Source organism: Triturus cristatus, chromosome 6 (genome assembly GCF_964204655.1).
Source record: "Triturus cristatus chromosome 6, aTriCri1.1, whole genome shotgun sequence".
Classification (NCBI taxonomy): Eukaryota; Metazoa; Chordata; class Amphibia; order Caudata; family Salamandridae; genus Triturus; species Triturus cristatus.
Window position 1 is genome coordinate 562091635 of NC_140589.1, and position 26568 is coordinate 562118202.

General features: G+C 42.6%; 1 protein-coding gene across 1 annotated transcript in view; it reads left to right on the forward strand.

Annotated features, from left to right (window-relative positions):
• Positions 1-26568, forward strand: part of LOC146817397 (dynein axonemal heavy chain 5-like) — a 1608734-nt gene that overhangs the window by 1454489 nt on the left and 127677 nt on the right. The window contains exon 94 of the mRNA XM_085609634.1: positions 5845-5969. Coding sequence (XP_085465760.1) covers positions 5845-5969 — 125 coding nt within the window. The remainder of the gene's footprint in view (positions 1-5844; positions 5970-26568) is intronic.

Sequence of the window (26568 nt, forward strand, 5' to 3'; positions counted from 1 at the left end):
TTCCCGGGTTGGTAACCAGACTGTTGCTGAAAATTATAGTTGTAGGGTCTAAAACCCCTTGAAAATGAGGCCCTTGTGATACCTTGGCCTCGGCCGGGAAAACGACCTCTACTTCTCCCGGCCCTGCCAAAAACACGACGGTCAAAGACCTTCTTAATTTCTCTCTGCGACCTCTGCAGAGAACTAAAAGCACCCACATATTTGCTCATTCCTTTTAAGAACTCCTCTCCAAAAAGCATCCCATTTGCCTCCAATCCACCTTCATTGTTCGCTAGTTCAGCCAACTTTGGATCAATTTTCAGGAGGATACTCTTCCTCCTTTCCACCGGAATCGCTGTGTTTGCATTCCCCCACAAACACACCGCCCTTTGGATCCATTCTCTAAGCTTTTCTACGTCCAAAGACTTATTCCCAACGTAGGCCTCTTCAGCCATATAAAAAATCTTTGTAAGTGGACCAGTTAGATCCAACAGTCTGTCTTGACACATCTTTAAACCTTTATCCAAACCCTTCTTTGGGTCTCTTCCACCTTTCCCGATAAACGTGTTTATTTTTGGGTTTAATTCGGGCGTCATAGCAATTTTATTTTGCAGACTTGGTCTCGGAAATTCAGAACGGAGCCTCAACCGCACTTCCTTAGGTATTTGTTTCCTCAGCCACAACTGTACGTACTCTGCAACATGAGGAGCCGGGCTCCATTCAGGTGACAACCAGTGCTTTAACAACATTGGGTCGAACATCGACTCACCTAATGGATCCTTCGCCCCAACATTCTCATCTTGCTTATCTTTTGATTTAGCCTCTGCAATCTTCCCTTTATCCACTATTTCAATGTCTGAGTCAAAATCGGAAGTGCAGCTTAACTCAATCTCCGCACTACCCGAAGACTCATCACATAAGATGGTAGAATGCCTTCTACCACTCTGACCTCTATCAAGGTCCCCTTGTGTGTCCTCGACACCACCATGTTTTGCACGTTTGCGAACATCTGAATCTGGGTAGGCACCTTTCACCTTTTTGCTCCTAAAAGCATCCGATTCCACATTCTTTCTCTTCCTACTCACTTTTCCAGTCTCTTTTCTATTTCAGGTCCTTCACCTGCAGACCAAAAGTGTTCTTCCTGTGATGGATGACCACCACCTCTTCTAAACTCATCTAATTTCTTCTCTATTTTTGTATCTAGATCATTGGCAAACTTGCTCAACATTAAAGAGATCCTCTCTTCCATATCCATACTTGCCTGAGAACATTCGTTTCTCTCAGACATATTTTAGATAAATTAATCTCCACTTGAAATAAACTTCTTCTAAACAAAAAAGTTTCCTCACAAAAGCTAAATCCTTGTCCAATTTCTTCAACTACCCACACAAACACTAATTCTCCAAGAAATACCTCAAAACAGTTATTAAAAAACACTGTTAAACTGTGACCCAAAAATTATAATTTTTCAAAATGTATATTTCCTAGTTAAAACAAACAGACTAATACTCCGACAAGACCTCCGTCAATAATAAACGATTCCGATTCCCAAAAACCGTCTTTCTCTTCGATCTGACAGTTTCAGCTGACAGATCGGCGTCTCCATCCTAACGCATGCGTCATTGTAACGTGTGTTTACACGCACGCGCAATCGGCCTGACTCCGTATTCATTTTCCCTGCCTGACCCAAGATGGCTGCTGATCATTGTGACGCGCGTCTCGCGTCGGAGATGTACAACGGTAAGCTCAATTTTTTAAACTTAAACAACTTCCCTCGACAACTAAAGATTTAAAACTACTCAAATTAAAGATTATTTTCATAAATGAATCAGCGCGCATTACTCTCGGACTTAAACTAATGGTTCAACCTTCAAACCCGACGCATTATTGCCCGATTCCTCTTAATAACGCCGGACTTTTAAACAAAGCCTCGATTCCTACATTGCTCACCTACGTATTCTCACATTATATTGTGTTCATTGATAAACTTACGATCTAAAAATAAGATTACTGAAATAAATTCATTTTGCAACATTTTACATGTGTAAAAAACGATCTTAAAGTTATTCTACGCATATCTTACCAAACCAATCAATTAATATACATTCTTTAAATATCTAAATGGGCATTAAACATTCATACAAACACATTATTCACTATCTTTATAAGAGAGCGAAGGCATGCATGACTTAACTGAAGGGCAGCAGCAAAAAAGAAGGAAGAGTCATGGAGGTTCTGGTTCTTTGTTATGTTCTAAAGAACTTTGTTGTGTTCTATGTTCTTGGAAATGCTGCTGTGGGTGGCGCAATAAAGAGGATTGCATAATCTTAGCCTCTGGTCTTGCCATAAAATAGACACCTAAGAGTTTAGGTAATAAATGGCCAATCCTAAACAAGGACGCTAACATTTTACTTATCAAAATATACAGCAGGAAGGATGTAAATACTAAGAAAAACAAAAGAAGGGCAAAATAAGTAATAACAATGAACAAGCCATTTCTCAAATTTAAAGATACCTATCTTTAAAATTAGACCAGTTACCCTCATACAGATGTTGAGTTACAATTTTATAGTGTTGATTGTTTTCAGCTTCAGATAAAAACAACATATTGGCCAGCCAGTTGTCAACTGATGGAAAATGAAATTTGCCTTTAGGCTAAAATAGGAGTGTGCACTGCCATTCATCCATCCATTTTTTGTCTCACTCTATACACGCTTGATCTATCTATGTAGTTAGAAAAATAAAAATAAGTTGGTGGTTATGTTACAACTTTGCAGCCTAGCTTCAATCGATGCTTGTTATGCTTTACAGTGGTCATTGTGGATATTAGTAACCAAAAATTCACCCCACACTTCTGCAATTTGTAAGCGCTATAAATAACATGCTTTTAATGGTACTTAATTTCCTAACTTTGGAAGCATTGAAGGTTGAATTAGTCTTGCAGTATTTAAACTTGGGACTTGTAGACCAAATGAGCATTTGAATTAGTTCTACATTGAACCCACCTTTAGTGTTCTCCTAAGATGCAGCCAGTCAACTTGTGCCAGCCTTCCACAAGAGGCAGAGCAAGTAAACAACATCCAACTACAATGATAATACCAGTCAAGGTTTAGAGGCCTGCAGTGCAGTCATCATTGTTTGTTGGGATAATTAGCAAGGGTTTGTCTATGTTCTTTCTGACTTTCCTTCATATTTTCAGTGGATTTGCTGTCCCAGGCTGCTAGGAGACACACCTGTGCCTTCAAGAAAGAGAATTCCTCAGTCTGCGTTGAATTGGTTGGGTGCCAGCTTAAATTCTGTTATGTCTGATAACAAGACTGACGCTGGCAAATGTTTTAATTTCACCGTGGCAACCATTATGTACTGACAGATTCTAATTGCCCTGTCCCAGAACCATTCTGAGACTGGTTGTTCCCACAGTCAAGCAGGTCAAGTCCAAGTTCCTTTCAAGCATTCTACAAGTTTTTCTTCTATCCCTAGGTTTATCCAAACTTGAATCAAATGTTTGAAAAAGATTAAATCTGCTCAACAGAAATTGTGGTGAGTGCAGCTATGATAAGGAGTTGGCAAACACAGATCAGTCTGTGGGGCCTCTGTCTCTAATTGGAAATGTATCTCTGCCTCGGTTAAGGCATAAAGAAGAAATCCCTTCTTCTCTCTTAACTCTTACTCTAAGTAGGTGATGAAGAAGGGCAGTAGTAAACATTAAGCCAAGTCAACCATGTGTTCAAGGACAGGACAGGATTTTATTTTCTCTCTGATTTGTAATGTGTCACACGTGCCTACCAGTGGCCGCTGCTGCCACTAACCCTTGGTGGGGCAGCATGGGGGGAGGGGAGGAGGAATAATTTGTTTAAAAAAAATAACGTACCTGCTGCTCCTGGATGCCTCCTCGATGCTTCTCTGCTCCAGCCGCCTTGGTGCTCCTCTGCTCTTCCCGCCTCCCCACCCAATCCAGACGCTGCTCTTATGCATGAGAGACACGCTAGAATTGGTCTGAGCAGGCTGAAATGCCACTCAGTTAGAGACAGGGAGCCTGTGCCTTTTCCCCCAAGACAGATGCGTTGGAGAAATGTAAGTGCACATGTCTGTTTGGCCGCCCTAAGATGGCTGGCCAAACCGACATGCGTACTTCCAGTGCACCTACCACGCCTCCTCCCTAGGCCTGTCTTCTGCTGACTCAGAGAATAGCCCGCCCCTCCCTAGACTCGGCACACTCGGCAGAGTTGGAGTAAATGAAAAGTAAAATGATAATGAAATCGTTTTATTATCTTTTTTTTTTTTCATTTCATGCCTTTCATCAGTGGGGCGATAACCGTGGAGCTGCCCCTGGTGCCCACCTGTTTCTATGACATTAAAGTCAGTATTAGCTGGCCCTGGTTAGGACAAACTTTCCTTTTTAGGTCTGATTTGACAGCGCTGTTGTCTGCACTACATATTGGTACTAATTCTTTAAAATATACAGAGAAGTATTTTTATCACAGATCAGGCTATTGGCTGTTTGGTGTATCATTCCACCTTTTAGGAACTGTTTCCATTGTTAGGCAGGGGGGACTATTTTGCATCTGAAAAGCACACTCAAATAATACACTATTTGCCACATTCAATTTTTTTCTCTTTTTATACAGAAAGCAATTGTTTTTTCTAGTTGTTTTTCGAGCATCGGCAAAGGCAATAAATATGGCTTTAAAAGGCCAAGTTGCATTTTTGCATACAACTAGTGCAAATAGAAAATGTATGTATGCCTGCGTTTGTATACATTAAAGTCAGACCTATTTGATTTGCCAGTGCTTGCTTTAAATTGTTTGCACTTTGCATTTTGACCGTAAAGGACGAAAACATACAGCTGTGTGAACCCAACAGTAAGATAGGGTAGACAATAAAACCAATCAAGGCAATAAAACCAACTCAAGATATTTAGAATGGAAAAGCAAAACTATGAGACTGGGTTTGCAGTGGAAGTATTAGTGTTCAGTGAAAAGGTGAACGGGGGTGAGATGTTTGGTGGCTGAAGGCACATAGGCTCCTGGTTAAGAACTTGTTGACTCTAGGTGTGTAGGCCTAAGCCCTGGCGTTAGTCAGTTGTATAATCTCCATTGTTTGCAAGTAATTCATGGTGTGGAGAAATAACACGGATTAAATGGTTTTGGAGAATAATACGTAGGAATTAATGTTTCCGCAGTAATTCCCACATGTTTTTCCTAGTGTTTTTCACAGGCATTTAGCTGTTTTCACCAGCCAAAATCTATGTGTGAAAAGACACAATTTGTAAATCAGGTGGGGCCAGTATCAGGATTACAGGGGGCACTCATGACGAGGGCCTAAGTGAGCTGGTAAGAGTGAGCCCTTCACTATGAACATATTTGCAGGATCACACACTATTGTTTGAAGTTTAGCTCAGGGAGAACATAGAATATTGTGGCATCGAAAAAAATTCAAAGTAAGATTATGAAGAGTGCCAGGGCCTACATGGGGCCGGGTGAATTGAAAGGCCCCATGACTTTTCACGGGCTTTTTACATGTCATTACGTATTCAGCGGTGTGGTGTCAGGTGAGGTGAAGGCAACGTGACCCATGCTTACAGCCTACATCTGTGCCAAATCACCCCAGTTATCTTTGGAGGTTTCCAGGGCTGCACCTCCTGAAAGAGCCGCCCATCAATCTGCCAAACTTCCCTCCTCTCATACTGTCCCGCACCAATTAGTGGTATACAGTCAGGGCTACCAAATTGAAAAGGTACTTTAGTCAGTGAATATAGTGGAACATGTCAGTGAACTACACATCTGTTTATTTGCAAGGGAAACACCCCGTGAAAAATAGTGTATTTCCCTCTCAGTGCTGTGATCCTGTCCTCTTGAATCTTAGGGGCGGTGGCCGGAAGGGCTGGATGAACTGACCCCTCTACAGCGCCTCCTTGTGTTGCGGGCTGTTCGTGCAGACCGGATCCTACAGTCGACTTCTGGATTCATAGCTGCAACTCTGGGAAAATCGTGAGTAATCCCATTATTTTTACTTTCAATCATTTAGAAGATCCTGAGTGGAACATTCCTACCCGGAAGTCGAGGGTGCTGACACCTGCAGTCCGTCTTGCTTCTTTCTGATGGTTGTTTCATGCTAGTGATCAGTGAGGCCGAGGCCTTTATCTGAGGCTGATTAATCCAAAATGCAACATATTCTCGGGACTAAACACCGCCTCATTCTAAGTTTCACACGTCACAATGAGGGATGTGGGCACTGCAGATTTCCCTCTTCATAGCCTCTTGTCCTAGTGCAAATGTTGCAGGATATTTACCTGGTGAGATCCACATAAGGCAAACACCTCCAGAGGGCGGTATTGCTGCAGAAATCAGGATCGGATACAAACACTCGGTGTTTCCAGCCAGCTCTTACTGAGGGCCGAGTGCTTCCTTCTTCACTCCCACGCAAGCTCTCCAGAGCGTGTTCCACACTTGCAATTATATGAATTGCTTAATTACTGTGTACTAATAGTTGTTTTGTAACGGTTGAACTGCTTTGTTTAGAGTAAATTGCTTGCAAGATGTGTGCGAAATGTTGTAGTTTTCACTTAGGAATGGGAGTGAGGTTCTGTCAGCAGATTCTGCCTACATTTTGATCCTATATTTTTTATGTCCAAGGTTTTTCATGTGCTGTACTTACACATTAGTATTACCAGTATGACTATTAATGCATAGTTTAAAGTACTCCCATATGCACAATGCATGCTGGATAAAGAAGTCTCTACCTTATCTATGAGCATATTGCATGTAACAGAGGGGTTCAATGTCTATAAAGAAGAAGAAGGCCAGAAATACAGTTCTTTTTGAGGGTCACAGAGCGCCGAGGAGACATGCTAAATCCATTCATTGTATGGTACGGAGAAGTTTATTCTGTAAAATACATGGTCACACTTCCACTTTTCTCCAGTCCGAATTAAATCCTTGGTCTGTTGCCCAAAGAGTTCTTCTGGGGTACATAAGTAGAATACATGTAGAACGTTCTCTGTAAAAATACGCAAAAATGCAGGTTGCAACTTGTTGCAAGCACATTTTAAGTACTGTGATGTAAGTCATTCTCAAAACTGCATGGTGGTAATGTGTATGCGGGGTGTTGTCTGTCAAGTACTGAACTCATGCAGTGCCGCCAAAAGAGACATCGCCAATAATCTCACGATCAGACAAAGACTTTAAACATTCAGGGAAATAAAAAAGAAAGGCAAATGAAAAACTGCTTTTTAACTTGGTTATTTGGGCAAGTTGCCGTTGACGTTCTGTGGAGAAAGTTGCCTTTCACACTGTCTGCTAGTCATGGAAAAGGCTTTGTGTTCGCACAATTAAACTGCTGCATTTTAGGCTGGTACATTTTAGACTGCCATGCACTAATGGACACCCCCTTGCACCTTAGTACAAGGATGTGTGCATTCTATAAGAAATAGTTTTTGTACTGTAAGGGAACTCTTCCAATACAAAAACGAAATTTCAACACTATTCCAGCTTTGTATGTGTTCTCTACAATGCAACATGCATGTAAGGTAGGAAACAATGCCCCACATTGCCTCCTAGCACCTCTGGGCATATGCTGCCGTGGGGCGAGACAAGCCACCGCCACCGGTGCCCATTCTGACTAAGATGGATCAATACACCGCACCGCCCTCGACGTCTACAGTGCTCCTGGTGCCCCTCTGGGGGCGCAATGACCTCCTGCGCAGTCTGACCGTGCCACCATACTCAAGGCAATTCAGGACTCCCACGAAGCAGTAGAGACCAAGGAGGGCGATGTTCAGGTGAATGTATCTATGCTGCACCAGGATTGCCAGAATGTCACCGCTCGGGTGACTGAGACCAAAACCCGGGTCTCCTCGGTATAAGATAACCTAGCCGCTCTCAAGCTTCAGGTTTCCAAGTTACCCTTCATTACGGGGCAATTGGAAGAACGAGCTGAAAATCGCTCCTCCAGGGACAACCTCTGCTTTGTTGGATTCCTTGAGGGAGTTGAAGCCCCTGGCGTAGAACACTTTCTGGAGACATGGTCTTGGAGCCCTGCAGCCCCCATTAACAAAACTGCCCCCCACCCAATGGAGGTAAGCGTGGTGGGGTGGAGTGGGGGGGAGAAGTGACAGATGATGGAATAGGTAAAATAAATAAATCACTTGCATTGCGCTTGCTGCATTACCTGCATTGGCCGCCACTGCCTTCACCCTTGTAGCCCCTCCCGGGGAAATGCCCGATACAGCCAGACTGGCATTTCCCAAGAGGAATCCTGGGTACCTTGTGCTGACACCAGTTAGTGCCAATGACCCAGGATCCTCAGTATCGAGATTTACTTTTAACATTTTGGCAATTAGTAACTTCCGTAAAGTGAATGACGATCATTTAATTATATTTCTGCAGTAGAACGGAAAACACTGCAATAATATTACAAAGGAAGCGCTTTGAGGAAATCCCTGCAAATGCAGCTTTCTATAATACGGAGAAAAGTTTCAAAAACAGGCCCCCGGCGGAGGGGTCTGTTTAATAGAGCATGTGTTGAGCAGCTGTGATTTGGTTCAGAGTGTGCTCCATCAATGACTGGCCTAAGCCACCATCTTTCACCTTGCTCTGTTTTACGTCAGACCCTCTATAACTTGCCAGGGCTCGGTGTTCACTGCTTCTGTAATCCTTGATCCTGGTCTTTTTGTCCTCATAACACCTATTCACGTTTTATGTATTGCATATTAAAGTGTGTATTCAACAGTTTTAACAAACTTCATTTTCTTCAGGCAGCTGCACAACATACATCGGTATTCAAGTGAACTTGAGGTAGCCCTTGCCCTACATAGAGTAGCCCCTGTCCTGAAAGGAGGGACCACTGGCATGTTGTGGCCTTAGACATGCAGAAAATGAGCCCCTGATCTGCAAGGAATGACTTCCTGGCCTGTGAACCTTGGTCTGCATAGAGTGACCTCGGTCTAGCAAGTATTGACCCCATGCCAAACCTATTTCCTCTCTTAGTTTCTGGAGATGAGAGCACTTGAAGAGTCAATCCCTCTTGATATTTTCTTTCTATCCAGGTTGCCCCTACAGCAGTGTCTCTACAATTCACTTTTAATTGCCCCACCATGCACATACCAGGCAGCCGCAAAGAAATTAGCTTCTTACTTCTTGCCTGTGGGGTATTTCCCATTTGTTCTGCTTCCTGATAATGTCAGGCTGGCCAAATGAGCTTTATGTCTGCCCTCTGGAGTTATTCTCCATTTATTTACCTCTAACTGTACATAACATGTCCCAGTCTGCAAGTCCTCCATTCCCAGGCTCTGCAGGACAGGAAATTGTGCATCATGTCTGAGAATGCACCATCTCTGGTAAGACAGCGACTCTGAGATGTGCAGCACTAGTAGTAGTAGAACTAAGTTTATTGGGAACATAGTCCGTTAAACTATTCCATTCATAAAACATAAGCAAAATTATATATCGCAGCATTAAAAAAAATATATGAATTAATAAACATGTATTAAAATATGAATAGTTAAAATCATCAATTATGTTAATCCCCACTATGTCTCTTTCCAATTACTAGAATTTCCCAACTTCAATTATTACATCAAGTGAACGCATAGCACATAAAAACATTAAGGTTACCTAATGTGTGTTAATATATTTGATTAAAATAGCCTTTAAGAATCTACACCTTTCACCAATGTAAAACCAATAATCCAATAACATGTGCACACTAGTACATTTCATATTTGTACCACACTTCCAAACTCCACCAACTAAGAGTCACATCGGGTAATTTCATAACATACAGTAACGGGTTAATGCCCAATCTATATTTCAATATAATGTTTCAGAAGCCGGGATCCAGTAAACCTGCAGCATCCTCATTGCACCATGATTTCAACAAGTGGGTGACTGACGTTTTTGTACCCAGATACCTATAATCATCTTCTCTAAGGAAGATCTTCATTTTCATATTTACATCCATCTGTGACATTTTTAATGGCAACCCTAAAGTGTAAGAGTGTAAAGAAAGCAGAGTATAACATTTCTTTAGGAGCTTTCTAACACTCACAGCCCACAACAAATCACTATTTAAAAGCTCATTTTTACTAAAGTGAAAAATGTTATTCTCTCCATGCATTAGTAGCATATTCCAAAATGTTAGGCAAAGTTTCATTGAGATATGATACCAATACACAAGTTTAAGTTCTAACCTTATTGTTTGAACCATGAACGATTGAGGATGAGTTAGCAGTCTTTTAAGGCGTCGACCTTCCAACTTACTCCAGTCATGATATTAACTCATGCAGAAGATCTCTGTACCATAAAGAAATGTTGTTTGCATCATGGCCCTAAAAGATTTTAAAACTAGGGTTATGTCATAACATCCATAGGCCCTATTGAACGTGCTTAACCCCAAAGCACAAGGAAGTGCGCTTGCTTTAACACTGTTCAGGTGGGATTTCCAATCTAACTTGGACTCAAAAAGGAGGCAGAGATGCATATTCTATGTAACTTCCTCTACCCTTGCCCCATTAATGAACCACTGATGTTTGCCCTTTTGACGACCAAACACCAAAGTCTTAGTTTTGTCCATATTAGATACCAATTGTTGCAGGGATTCTGTCCAAGAACAGAACTATGCGTAGGATTATGGGACCTTAGTGCATAGGGACTGAGTCATCCTACCACCTTAGTACTCATGAGCACAGGGACTACTAGCTACAGTATCTTACTTGCCCTCCTACTCACTCACAGAGAAACAAGTGATTAGACACCCCAGAACACAACACTCCTGAATCTCTCAGGACTCACGGTTACAAGACACACCCTTTCGCTTGCACTCTTGTACCTGTCCACAATAAGATCTGACAGAGACGCAAACCAGTTTAAAATATTTATTTTAACTAACGTGCTCTAACATGCAGTATACGTGCCACCACAAGCAGGAAAATACATAATACAAATACAGTCAGCATAGCAGCTAGTCCATAAATAATAAAGGGAGATATCATCTTAAAAAGACAATAGGGCATAAGCTCCCTCCCCTTGCTAAGAAGCAGTATAATTATCTATTAGAAGATCTCTAGATTTTGTCTGCAGACCCCATACCTTAAACTATAGATGGTAGTTCTACATCATAGGTGTTGTTTCGCTGTTCTCCCTGGAGAGATCCCTCTCCAAGTGTGTGTTCCCTATGCATGTATCCCCATAATACCAAAGTACGATTTCCAAACAACAGCTGCATTGGTTTGTTTTGTCTAGGTGCTAGGCCATGATCAGAACAGAATAACAAGGGGAATTGTTTATCGATCTTGCTCACAATGTTCAGACTAAGTCCCAGGAACTGGCAGAGAACGCACACATCAATCTGTTCTCATGTGAAAAGTAAGAACAAAGTCTTTGCAAAAATAAAGCAATGTAGTAACATGCACAAAGCCACGTACAGTCTGCAGAGCTCATGCCAACTTATCGCAGTATTCAGCAAAGGCTTCCAATTTATTTTGTAGTCGGATCAGAGTAACATCATTAATTGCCAAATTTTCAGCATATAGCAAGCAAGGAATCTGACAATCACCCCTTTTGGGAGAAAATGCTCTCACATCTGCCAAAATATGGGGCAGCTCTGATATGTAAAGAGTAAATAGAGTCGGTGTTAATACGGAACCCTGACGTAAGCCATTGTAAATCAACAGTTTTTGGGACAACAGGCATTCATGATTTAATTCAACCCTTGCCCAATTGCCCCTAGGCATTTCTTTAATATATTTACCATCCCTGCATTGATTTTTATCTTTTTCAGGTGCTGCTACAATATACCATGGTTTACCAAATCAAATGCAGCCTTGAAATCAACAGAGCAAAAATACAGGTTATCCACTATTTCAGTCGATTTCTTAGCTGTTGCCCACAGACTAAATCAATAATAAATAATTGAATGTCCTTTCTTAAAGCCACCTTGCTCTATCTGTGTAAGATTCAAAATGTCTAAGTGCACCTCTAGATAATTAAGTAAAAGTTTGGAGAACACTTTTAAACTCACATCAGAAAGTCTGATAGACCTAAAACTCAGAGGGTCTTTGGGATTACCCGTTTTAAATATAGGTTTGATAACTGCTCCCCTTCCAGCTTTCAGGCATAGTGCCAGTGATGACCTCTAATCTAAACACTTGATAGAACAGTGAGGCCGCCAGTCACTATTAACCTTCATAGTCATGGGGCAAGTTATCTGGGCTTGCTGCCCTAGTCAGCCTCAGTGCTGTGATCATTTCATGAATATTTTTGATTTATATACTATTAAGAAAGTCCTTATCTGTGTACTCTATTATAGGATAATCAGTGTACCCATTACTATATCTCTGTTCAAGAAATGTTGTCCACTTAATTTCAGGGACCACACAATTGGCTTTTACGAAATCTAACCCTGTACCATCTTGCACAATCTTCCAGAATTGTTTTCCATTTTTTAGACTGAAATACCTTTAAAATCTTTTGCCACTTTCCTAGAAGAAAAGCTCTCCTTTTCTGCTTGGTGACCTATATTTTTGATTGATCCTACTAAGCTCACTCTTTTCCCGACTGTCGAACCGCCCATCTCTCCCCAATCTCATTCTTCTCAGTTTTCTCTTCAGTAGTTGGCATCCAACCATGTTACTCCTTTCTTATTCTGTAGGATTTAGTGATGTTTGCACCATGGACTTTTCTATATTCACTATTCAAACAGGCAACCACCCTTAGCACACACTCCTTACACTAGTTACAATAATTGCCTGGACTAAGTCTATCGATTTCTATACATATTTGCAGTTGGGCAAGTAGCTAGATTTGTTTCTCTCCAACTCTGACTATACCTCTTCTGCAACATTCCACTAAAAGTGGGAGAGGAGATCTGGTGCCTTTAACTATTTGAGGCTTCAGATAACACGCTTAAAGGAAAATGATCACTCCCAGTCTCAAAGTCTGATACTAAATCTTAGAGCCTTATGGGAATATAAACATAATTATAATCAATGGGACACTCCTGTTTCCCAAATCTAAAGGTTCGATTTGCTGGAATAGCCCCTTGAAATCTCCCATTGTGACATATCTTCGTTAAATTGATTACTATCTCTTGACATTTTCTTTCAAAACTTGACCTTGTTGAATGATTAAATACTGCATCAGGTATACCATATTCAGAAGCCACGCCACCTCTTTTTTCATCTTTTTTCAAATCGTTTGGTATTGAAATCACCCATGAACATAACCAGGCTAGCGAGGCAGCATCAGTAGAATACTTAGGTCTTCATCTCATTTATCTAACCAATTGTCATTGTACTTCCTTATTCCCAGTGATACATACACATTTACCAAAACAACAGATTTCAGCTGTGCGGAATTTGAAAATAATTTCACCTCCGTAATTTGAATCCACTCACATTTGGCACCTACAAGCATCCATTTTAATATTTGTATAAGACAAATTCCCCAATTCCCCTGATGTTTGTCCTTGCTCAATACAGGTGGCCGGATAGTATGCATGCTCAAATTCATCAAATATGGGAAAACTAGCAGGTTCCACCCACTCCCATGTTTCTAAAAAGCATAATACTTTATAGTTGTGTGTGAATTTGATCATATTTCCTAACTTCATTAGCCTCTGCAACCCATGAACATTTCAACATAAAACCCTGAAGGTGTGGGGGTTCCTTTTTTCCTAATCATTATCATTCGGAAGGGAGTGTGTATTAGCCTAATTTTCAAGGACCCTAAAGCAATTATTTATCTTAATTCACATATTCTCAGATTTATTTACCATAACTGTAATTTCCTCTTCTCTGTCGTTCACATCTTTTAGTTTGTCTATCTGAACCTTCATCCCAAGAAGCGTAGATTTGCCTTGTGATTAGGGCGGCATGATTCCTTAAAAAACTCTCTCACTTCCAACTTATCTATTTCTTCAATTACTCCATTCGTATTCAAATCCTGTTCTGCTGCCACCACCAATCTTCTCAACAAACAGGAGAATAAGCAGACCCTAGTAACCTCCCACCCATAATAATCATCTACAAACCCTACACGGTTGAGGTCTTTGGGGGTAATTAGATTCAAGGTTGCACACTTTCTAAAGATTTGCAGGAGGGTGCTTCTATTAAATGGTTTTTGTTTTTTCGCTTTCTCACACCTCCACTAATATACAGGTAGATACAATCCATTGCTCTATCAAGAGATTCTCCATTAACTTGCCTCTTCACTTACTTCTCTGGTCTTAAATCTTTAGGGCTTTCCTTCTTTGCATTATCAGCATGCCCCAACATGTCAAGGGATTTATTGTTATCCTTCATAGAATTGCATGGGAAAACTGGGGTTTCATCAAGAGTTAATTTTATCATCTTTCCTTTGGTGTTCTTAATAATGTGATCAGATTTTTTTCCCTACATTTATGTGAACCCTCTCCTGGTAACTTTTACAGCTACATACTGCTACTGATTTCTCATTTTCCTTCCTCGTCACCCTCTTCTGTATTTTCTCTCTTTTCCCCATATACTCTACTGCATTCTTAGCAGAGATCTTCTCACTTACATGTATTTGTTTTCTAAATCTTCTACATCCTTTTATGAACTTTTTACTACTATATGGACACTCCCCACGCCTTCTAACTAGCATGGGTCTCTAGGAAAGGTATACTTCACCCTCATTTTCTACTTTGGCCTCCTTTAATCCCACATCATCTCCTATTACCTGTGCCTCTTCACTGGAAGTTACAAGAGACTGCATGCATTATTCATTTATTTTAACTGAAATACAGTACTATTTAACAATTTATTTTGTGATTTAATTTCTTCATTATTTAAAACTATAGTTTCAAAAACTCCATGTTGAGTTTTTTCATTAACAGTAGCATGTCAAGCATTGAATAGCTTGTAGTATCAGTGTTGTTTCAGGAGGAGAATAGGTCCTGTGTACTATCTTCCTTTCTCTTTATCTCTTTATAAAGATCAGGTTTTAAAATTTTGTTTAGCATGCCTGTTTTGGAAATGGCATTGTCCTCTCCCACACTGGGGTTTAACATCGCTATTGCGAATTGAGGTGAAGATGAAAGCTGTTGATCAATGAGATGCATTTCAAAATCTGGGTCTTGTGAATCTCGAAAGTCCCTTAAAATATTGTGCAGCGGCTGCCATCAAGATCTGACTCCAAATTCTGGAGAAGTTTGTTACAATCATCTCTCCTTACTTGCATGCTCTGGCCCTCACTTGTTTCCTGGCTGAGGCAGCTTACTATTCCTTTATCCTCCCCACCCTTCTTGTTCCTCAAACTGCGCATCCATGATTTTTTTTATAGAGGAGGCTAGGAAGACGACAGATGGTGATCTAGCTTCGCTTGTAGAGGTGCCTTCAGATCTTTTTGGGACATTCTTTTTTTATATATCTATCTTTTTATTGAACAATACAACAAAGAAAACACAGCAAGACAGTTCATCAGTGGTATACATCCTGGTAAAATGTAGTTATAGGTTGCTCTCCATACACTGCCCCCGGAACGTTTTATCATCATGGTACCTCACCCTCGATATTAAATAATTCTTGCATCACGCTGTCGGAGCTCCACTTTAGGGGATAAGCATATTTCACCCCTATGTACATTCCAAGCCGCCCACTTCCGATCCCATTTGTTAAGACATCCTCTGTGTTTAAAAACATCCTTTTCCGTTATCATGGCTCTATCCAAATCTGCAACCCATCCTGCATTTGTTGGTGATTCTCTCACTCCCCATTTTAGTGCAATGTTTTGCTTGACTAGGGCCCACCCTAATGAAACCTAAGATTTCTCAGTTTGGGTTAGATCAGTGGCCAACCATATGTTTAGTAAGCACAATTTCGGTGTGGTAATTAGTTTTTTTCCCCCTGCTCTCTGCATTTGCTCCGTAACTGCTTTCCAGTACGTTTGAGCGACTGGACATTCGTACAGTGTATGAAAGAAAGTTCCCTCTTGTCTGCACTGCCTGAGGCAGTATGTATCAGCTCTCCTACCAATCTTGACCAAAACCCTTGCGGCAAGGTAGACACGATGCAGAATTTTGAGTTGAACGAGCCTCAGTCTCATGGGAATGGCTATTTCTCTAGGGGAGGCCAGAGCGTCTCGCCAATCATCCTCCTCTAACTCACCCAGGTCTGTTTCCCATTGCTGCCGCAAGTGCTTTTTTTGGGACATTCTTATCTTTCTCCTGCAGTTCTAAGTCTGACCTTTTTTCAAGGGCTTTAATATTCCCTTCGTGGTGCATCTTGCACTTACCTTTTTCCCTAAGGCTTGATGATTTGCTGGTTTTCCTTGTTGCTCATGGCATCTCAATAGAATTCACTAGCCTGTTCTTATGATGCTTTTGTGTCATGTCCCTAATAATAGATCATAGGGGACCCCCTGCCAGATGGTTACACTACCTCGGGTCACACAAGAAGCACTTCTTGCACTTCCTAACAATGTATCCTATTATTTGCCGCCATATGTGTCCATCTCACCTTTCAAAACTCCTTCTATCCTATTTTCCATAATATTACAGCAGAAGCTGGTTTCTCAGGCAACATGAATTAAATCTTCCTACTCACAGCACCTTCCTCACCTCCCAATCCCCACCTTACCTGCACGTCCACCTCGGATCTCCTTCCAAGTTTGGCAGCTGGAACCTGCAGTTCTGAGCCCGCTTTGGGCCTCGTGACCACAAGCTAAAGGGGTTGAGGTCAAGGCCGCCGTGTCAGGACACTGGGATGCCAGAGAGAAAGGAAAGTTACTTCAACTTGTAACATGCTTGGAGCAACAATATGGCAGGAAGCCGGTAGAATCCTTGTGGCCTTGCCGCTTTTAGCGAAGGCGACAACCTCCAATTGTCAATCCATCATCTGCTGTAAATGAAGTTGCTGCATTTGCTATACAGCACGTGCAGCACATACGGCAAAGGCATTGGCGGTGAGCAATGGAGGATGGGTGGAGCGCACAAGCACAAATCTATGATGCGGTATAGCTGCAGCTGTCTGGTTACAACATATTTATTGTGGTTTTTTTAATCCACCACTCTGAGATGTGGGAAGCTAAGACCCAGACAGGCTCAAGACCTCCAGGGAGAAACAGAAAGAAGTCATTGGTCCAGTGGTTACAATTGATACCTGTGTATGAAGGGAACATGTGCATGTGTTATATGTTCTGCATGTGTGAGGAAAACTTGGGCGCCCAATGTCCATATGGTACCTTTTATGTACGTGCAAGGGAAGCTTCCAGTCCTGATGTCCATTGAATAGCTGCTCTCTTCGTGTCTAGAAATATTGCACTACGGCTTTTTGCTCTATGCCTGTTTCGTATTGCCCTGTGCTTTGCTCGTTTTTGCTTGATTGCAGCTAGCTTTGCCGATGGCCAGGTAGTACCTGTTCTGCATGGGAATGCTCTGAGGAATAACTCCAGAGGCCAGACATACATTCATTTGACCAGTCTGGCATTGTGCTGAGCTTGTTTTCTGTGTGCAAGGGAAGCTTTCACCCCCATATACTGCGCACCTCTTGAATACTTGAGTTCCCCTTTCATCCCTGTACTCCATCTTGCAACCTTTGTTCCTCTTTGCATGCTGCGCTTGCTGTTGCACCTTGCACTGCCTTCTGCATTCTCCTTGTGCAATGTGTTCCCCCTTATACTCTAAGATCCCTGATGCATCCTGTGTTCCCGTCATTATATTTTGCGCTCCACCTTTGCCGCTAAAGGCTATCGTCCTTTGCACTACCCTTTCACCTTGCACTGACACCTTGCGCAATGCATTCTTCCCTTTACCCTACGATTCTCCCTTGCACCGTATATGTCCTTCACAACATCCATTCCCCTTGACATCCTGGGCTTTACTTTTCACCCTACGCTCCTCTTTGTATCCAGCCCTGCCTTTGAACCATGTGCTCACCCTTGAGCCCTGCACCAAGCCTTGCAAACTGTGCCCTATATAGATGAGGTGTGATCCACTCCTTGTGCTTTTTGATCCCCTTCTGGTGGTCTGCCATGTTCTGCATGGGCCCTCCAGTCCTTCACTTGCTCCCTGTGCTCTTTCCATAATTGTGCCTATCATTTTGGATTTTTTATAGTGAAAAGGTGTTTACCAAGCTTTCAGAAACGTTTACATTGTTAGATCAAACATGACAATGCAGCCGTGTGCAAGACCTGTTGTCTCCAACATAAAGAGAGTGGGCTTTGGGTCAGGCCCATGCAGCCTGTGTGTTATTTGGGCCATCCGACTTTACTCATTGTACAACTATGTCCATCACAACCCCTACAGGTCCACAAGAGTATGCATATCTCACCTCAGGCTATTGGCTGTTGGTGTACCATTCCATCTCATAGGAAGTAGTTACATCACAATGCGTGGAGGCTAATTAACAACTGAAAGTACACTCCATCACCTCACTTGTTGTCACATTCAGACATTTATCTCATATATCCACACTGAACCGAATGCAATCTTGTTTTTTTATACTGCAACAGGCGTTTTTTGGGTTTTTGCTATGACTCAAGTACAAACCTAACCCCCAATGCGGCTGCCTCACTGTTTTTTTAGGTCTCGCCTGACCCAGCGCATGCGCTGGTCTGGCGAGACTTATTGAGAGGGCTCCAAAAAGTGCTACCAGGCCAGCCTAGAGCTACAGTGCATGTGCGCGGGCGCGCGTGACGCTCTTTATCACGATTACTTTCACGGCCGCTTGTTTGCAGAGGTCACCAGAACGAACTGCAAGGTTAGCAGATTACAGAACGGCCAACTTCCAAACTGCGCATTCTTTCTAGCGCTATAACAGTAAACCCGCGACCTGTCAGGGAAAATGAGACGCGTTGCGCCTTTGGCACGAGAGGTGCGCCCCTCGGGGAAACAACCGGCCGCGTGACAACTGGCGGCCAGGGAAAGGAGCTGCTTGTTTAGGGCAGACCTCTAAGAAGTGTTACACGGGTGCTACCAGGCAGGTCAGAAGGCCGTGGCCCTGGAATGTTTTCTCCTATTTGTGCTACGTGGTTTACTTGACGCAGCTGTGCTCGATGACCGTGCGGGCGTGCGTACCTGTCGCAATCATATCAAACCGCCAAACATGAGGGGGCTTCACATCGGTACCTACCCCTGACAGAGCAAGCACCGGTGGATGTGTGCGGGGGCTCGGGCTGCGTGATGCACTACACCTAGTTTTATGTTGCACCGACTTCCTGTGTTTGTTTAGTGGCACATTGAAGAACATTGCAGCACATTTTCCCTGCCAGAGTCACTTTGCACCCGAAACCATGCTTCTATCTCCAAGACATCTTGCCTATACTTACAATGTCTGGTACTTTCCAGGGCAGCACGTATGAACAGACATTTTAACGGTCCCTAGATATTATTGTCTTGCGGTGATTCAGTATGTCCTACGTGATCAACCAGCAGGCACCTAAGTAAGGAGTTGCAGATGTCACAGTACCAACCTCTGTACTCTCCTTAGGCTGAAAAACAAAATGCACTTCTCAGAGGGAGAACATGTCACAGCATCTTCATCAGGCAGCCCTGGGCTCCTCCTTCCACGTGGAGAACCGTGGCAGAGGCCCTGCCACCAGAGGCAGGCTCTGCATGGTTCTTGCTCTTTTCCCTTTATGTCCGAAGGGCACTTATTGCTCCTCAACGATGTAGAAGGCCTTACCAGTGGTAACCAAAAATGTGGGATTTTTTGGGGAATTATCATCCTCATGTATATTCAGGGTGACTGGAATTAGGCAACTGTGCAGCGATTTTCTCTTAATTATAGATTTGCCGCATCTCCCACATAATCCATCATCTGCTGCATGATCGGCAGATTTTATCCCTAAAAAATGTGTTTCTAGCTCAAACGGTTCAAAAGTCACTAAAAATGTGCCAACAAATGTTGCCGCATAGAGGAGGGCCCTTTGCAAAGCTAGACTGGTCACCTTTCTGTTGCTTATTGCTATATTTGGATGTTAAACTGGTAAGAATGAGGTGCAAACCATTGCCCACAGAGTGTTATCAAGTTTAATAAAAATGATCAAATATTCAAGTAGTATTATTAAAATATGTGCCGCATTAAGCCACATAATTTGGCTTTTCTTGCCATCATTCATAATTTAGTCAATCCTGCTGCCTAATTTATCCCTCTCCTGCCACATAATTCGAGTGAACCTGGATATATTACACTTTCCCTGGACCCTTTACCCTGTGGAGAATCGTAGATTTAACTGGTTATTTTCTAGAGCACATCTGCAGTTGGTATGTCCAGGAAGAACTTTGGGTTGGTTTGTTAGTGCCTTTCCACATGGATTCGGTTTAAAGAAGGCTGGAACCAGATTAATGTGTTTCTAGGGGTTATGTGGATTACCCCTAAAGGCAGTTTTCCCCCCACCACACTATGCCCTTTCCAGGGCGGCTAAATACATGATGCAGATGCTGCCCACTAACTCTTCCTAGCAGAACACATTTCACTGCAGACATGACAGAATCATCATTAGGGCTCCTGGTTTTATGGTATTTTTTTTTTACATTTCCGTATCCATATTTATTTTTTGGCCATCTTATTGGTATTTATCAATATTTATTTTGTGTTTTGAGAATAAATGGAGGAGTCGCAAGATGGTATAGTTCCACATTTAACTCTTAGATGTGCACTCAAATGTGGATGCCTGTCGCATTTTATCAAATTAAGCAGCCCCATATAACAAAACACTACACCCAAAGCTATATATTAGCTTTATAGTGCATATATAAATTAACATATGCCGGTATATAAGAAAATCTCATCCTATTTTTTAACTCCCCATGCTGTCAATCTGCTCATTTTTTGCTTGCAGTTCATAAAACACAGCATGGAGATTCTCTCACAAGAACCACGCTGTTCAGTATTTTTCCACTTTCAAATAAATGCAGACAGGAAACACATTGTTTTCTGTCTGTATTTATCTGTAAAAATAGAAACTGGGAGCCTTATTCATAATCTCAGTCCTCTAACATCAGCCCCTCTTGCCACAAAAATCTCCCCATGGCAGGAGTCCTCTTTTATCAGTTGTTTTGGAGTACTTATAGGTCCGTTTTCTCTTAAAGTCTGTCATTGTCAGAATCTGCTGAGACAGCAGGTTATCAAGGCTCGGGGACAAGAGGTAGCTCTTTTCAAAACAGCGGACTCCCCCCTACTGGCATCATGTTGCACCCAAGAGTAGCACTAGTGATGATGACAGAGTCTCCCTACTTGAGACTCATTTCGTCTCATTCCACCTAGTTTGTGCTACCAATCTAACTACCAATTCGTTGCCCAAGTGTCAGTGCCTGACTTCAGAGGAAACATGTACTAAACCTCACCACTTCCATAGCCACTCTCACTGTAATAAACAACAAGCATTGGCATAGCCAATAGGTCTCACCTTTGGGACCTTATAAGTGTTTAGCCATGATGTTGTTGCACCAAGGATCTTGTGCTGCATAAATAAATACTTATAAGGTCCCAAAAGCGAGACCTATTGGCTATGCCAATGCTTGTTTCTTTTTAACTTCAGAACGGCCGTGTTTTCCTGACACTGACAAATCCCACCTCTCTCCAGCTGTACCATTACTGAACATTTCAACAATGCTGATATCAATAGCTATACCGATTTATTTACTATAAGTGGCTTCTCTGCCCGTGTTGGCTATGTCTCTTTCACAAACATCTTCTACACAAAGAGCTACCAAAGCGATTGGATGTACAAGGTAAAGGTGCTTTCTAAGTACCAATGACTGGCAGTACCTGTAAATATTAGGGTGCCTTCACCTGATTCTTCCAGAACATACAGATATCTCGGAGCCAAGGTAATGATTATCACCATCTTAACTCAGCACTGACATGTATATTTAGCCATAGAAAACAAACACAAATAATCTATTTAGAAAATTGAATATGCAAAATAATATGTTGAAGCCAGCTCTCTCCGTTATTTACCGTGCTGAAAACAAAAGCAGTGAGTTCTTTTCACCTTTGCTCTGTTGCACTTTCACCAAAAGTACCCATTCAAGCTGGTCGGCTGCGTTCATAATTCTCTGTTAATCTGAGATTCGAAGGGGACAAGGGAGTAGTGCCTCTAGTATGGCCGTGTGCCTCAGGCAAGAGGAGCAGGAAGTACTGGCTTTCAGTGCTGCACTATTGTTAAAGAGTCGTCAAGGACCTGTGCATGACTCATAGGGAACATCAAGTAATGGCTTGGGTTGAACGACAAGCTTTGGCAGACCCAACAGTTCTGGATTCAATGTGGTAAGGCGTGCAATCAGAGTCATGCACAGTGTACTTACACATGCATGCACAAAGGGTGTTTGCATGTGTTAGCACACCATTGCCAGACCTATCAGCTCTGCCAGTGCTTGTTTCTTATTTCTCCTTGTTTTGAGTAGTGCAGTAAAAATTGTTTGGAAATGGAGGGTGGCGTAGCAGTAGTAAAAGGTCAGTTAAGATTATTTTTCTGTCGATAACAGTGGGTTGTAAATTAGTAGAATTTATTTCCCAGAATTCCTCTTATAGAAGTCATCCCTTTTTTAAATCAAACATAGGCATGCAAAGGCTTTGTGCAGAAAATTCTAGATCTAGTAATCCATACAAGCACTATAATTGCACATCAATAATCCATATTAGTGCTATAATTACAAATCATAAGACACACAGTTGATGGACGGAATGCAGAACAAATCAAAACATTCACCCCCAGTTAAGAGATCTGGGTTAAATCCATCATTCTTTAGCTCACCATGCCACCCCAGTTTAGACCTGGCCATATGCAAATCAGTCTTGACCCTGTGCCTCATGGGAACAGTCCAGCTCGAATTGCCAAGCCAGGTCCTCCCTGGACCGGAAACAACCATCCTAGGACCGGTTTCGGGGTTTCACCCCTCTTCAGCCAGGATAGCTTGATTTCAGTGGCATGGAGAGCACGGGACTCACGTCTGGGCATACCTGGCACACTTAGGGTGAGAAAGCAAAAGACACACAATTGATGGACGGAATGCAGAACAAATCAAAACATTCACCCCCAGTCAAGAGAGCTGGGTTAAATCCATCATTCTTTTGCTCACCATGCCACCCCAGTTTAGACCTGGCCATATTCAAATCAGTCTTGACCCTGTGCCTCATGGGAACAGTCCAGCTCGAATTGCCAAGCCAGGTCCTCCCTGGACCAGAAACAACCATCCTAGGACCGGTTTCGGGGTTTCACCCCTCTTCAGCCAGGATAGCTTGATTCCAGTGGCACAGTGAGCCCAGGACCCACGTCTGGGCATACCTGGCACACTTAGGGTGAGAAAGCAAAAGACACACAATTGATGGACGGAATGCAGAACAAATCAAAACATTCACCCCCAGTCAAGAGATCTGGGTTAAATCCATCATTCTTTTGCTCACCATGCCACCCAAGTTTGATTTTAATTACAAATCATAACATCAATGGTGGCCCATCCACTTAGGCGGATCAGCGTAGCCCCACTGCTTTTAGCAGTGACAAAAAGGAAAAATAAAATGATAATAACTCGCGTTATTATCATTTTATTTGTTTCTGCTGCTGCGTCTCAGTGGGGTGGGGCGGATCTGCTCTCCTCTCAGAGCAAAGGGAGGAGTGGTGGGCACTATGTAAGTGTGCATGCATGTTCTCCAAGCAGGCTGCATTTCAGCCTGCATGGAGAATATGCCCAGGCTCCCATTCGCTGTCTGAGCACTGAACCATGGTGCTCAGACCAATCACAATGCTGTATTGCGGAGCCTGGGAGCCCGGGTGCTTCCTGTTTTCACAGAAGAAGCCAGGAAAAGGACGGAGGAGAAGTTGCTGCAGCCGACCAGCCAGTTAGCAGGTAAGTGATTTTTTTTGCTTTTTCTTAACCCTCCTCCCCCTCTTGCCCCCTCCCCGCCACACTCCTGCTTTCCGGGAGCAGCCGCCACTGCATAACATTGAACAATTAATGGGGCTACTACTAAAATATCTTATTAGTCCTAGACATTACAAAAGGAAAAGTGCAGTGCATCAGCACTGAGCTGGAAAATAGCTTTTACCTCTACACAATTATTCATAATTACATGTAAAAAAAAGTCTTATATAAAATGTACTTTACAATAGAAATAACGCCAACAAGATTCACTCGACCTGACAACTAAAAAGTATTCCTAGCATTGCAAACAACATGCGACTTCGAGGTCTTAAGCTGTAGTGATCGCCATGCATATTATGTTTTTTTCAATAGCAATAATAAGCCTTGCTACTGCAATCGAAACATTAAAGGTCTTCATTTCGAATAAAGTGTACAGTGCTTTGAGCCTTGTAAGGGCTCCATACCTTTTATAAATTGGGCAAAGCATCTGTTTTCTTATCTCTTTAAAATATAAACAGTCATGAAGTAGATGAGTTATACTATGTTTCACGCCAAGAGTGCATGGGCAGTAGCCTTGTCTTTGGTGGAATCTCTTCCAATGGGAAGACATTCTCCATAAAGGGTCTAAACCAATACAAATCTGTAAAATGTGATTTCTGATTCTCTTATTGGGAATTTTAGAGAGAAATGGTAAAACCCCTGTGTCTCCCAAATTTTCAGTAGAATGGATTACAGCTTTTTTAGACAACGCATAATTCCTATCTGCCGATAAGCTAAGTACTCTAGCAGTTTTGGCAAGAAACATTTTTACCTTTTGTAATTTCATCTGTCTAGAAATTGTACAGAGAGGGATTGAGTACTCCTAACAATTTGGGCAGAAAATTGTGAGATAGTCTCATTCTTTAAAAGGGAAAATGTAATCCTCAGGGCATAAGATTTTGCTCTAAAGCCCCAAACGTTCAGCGTAGATCGAGGTGCAATTCTTGAATCATTGAATTTTGGGGGACAAAGAATAGCCTCTTCAGACACCCTCAATCTACGGTCCAGAAAGCAAAGAAATAACAGCACTTGAGGCCTGGGGTATCAAAGAGTTTTACCTGTGCTGTGTCTATGGGACAACATGTTAGGACATACGGGCTTTGGTGAACTTCCCACACCTGGGACGGTGACGCGACCACTGGGAAGTGTATTTGGGGAACTCTCCTCCATGCTTGATTGCTGCCTGCTCTTTGGCTTGCAGTTGCTCCTGTTAGCCATTGCAGTTTTGCCAGCCTTTGCTTTGCTAGTGTTTTCTGGTACCCGCAGTTCGGCTCAATTAAAACTGGAACGACACACAGCAAGAGCAAAGAAGTTAACATGACATGATGAACTACTTATCTGACAGCGAATTACGCATTCTGCCTTTACTGCATCTGTTTCTCTAAAGTACCGCTGCACCTGTGCTGTAGCTGCCTTGTTTGTGTATCCGGGGCCGGCTTCAGCGCAGTTGCATCTGGCGCATGAGCTGGACTTTGCTAAAATAGCGCCTTGGCGAAGGCGGAGAGAAATTTGGCGGCCTTGCTGATTGTAGTTAATTAATGGAGGTAGTAGGGGGTCTATTTTGTGTTCACTGGTCAGCAAGGACTAGCTCCTGAACACAAACATCCCCGGACCTCCCCAGCTCGCCTAAATCACCGAGAGCGGAGCTGCCTCTTGCAAATGATGGTTTTGTTGATGTCTGCCACAAGGTGTGAGAGGGTGAAGGGAGGGCAAAGAAAGGGGTTTAAAAGGGTGTTAAAAACATCACCCGCCGTATGAAAAAGAAGTACTTAAACCACTTTAAACTGACAAATCAGACAGAAACGAACAGACGCTGACAAGCCGGGAGCTGCTGGCATAACCTTAATGCATACAGCTCCATGCCCCCCTCAGAAAATTGGTGCGTTGGGCCTGGGGCCAACACGCCCATGCTACACCTCAGCCGTGCCTGGGGTCAGTTAGGGGGCGCTGTGTTTAGAAATCCCATGGGTTGAAAAGCACCTGCTACAGAGTTCCTTGTGTCTAGTAGCAGTTTTGACTCATTATAAGGTAGGTCCGAGGGTTAATGTGCCGGCTGCAAAGAATGCGTGCAATAGCTCAGTGGGTTACTGCTTTTGTCACAGAGATCATTTTGTAGCTTACAGTTCATAAGTTACAATGCTAATATAACACAGTGACCAATGAACTGTCATCAAAGATCTGCATACAAACCGCAGCATAATATAGTTCAGGATGTTGTTTGCTTCTGCATGCAAACCGCATAATATAGGTTAGGACTTTATGTCTTCTTTTCCCCAGTCTTTAATTTGTTTTTCCTAATGTTGGTAAGAAAGTTTTTGGGGGGTTGATATACATTCTTATTAGCTAAGCCACCCCAAATAGCGCTTTAAAACAAATGAAATGCATATTAAAGGGGGCATCAGTGGCGTTGTTTTAGGGCAGTAGTGGGGGAAATCCGTTAAGAAGGAAGTCGTGGGGGTTGAGGCACCCAAAAAATTGTCTCATCAGCTTAGCGCTCGTGGCGCCGGTGCGACAGTTGTTTTTTGACGTCTTTTTTCACGGATTCCCCCACTACCGCCCTCCAACAACGCCCCTGATGCCCCTTTAGCATGCATCCATCAGAGGTTACGGACAGCTAACAGCAGCGCTCTGTTCTCTTGTCACCTCTGAGTGTGAAGAAACCTTGCACTAATGCTGCTTTGCGTACATCACTATACCATTATCCATCACACCTGTTCCGGAGTGTAC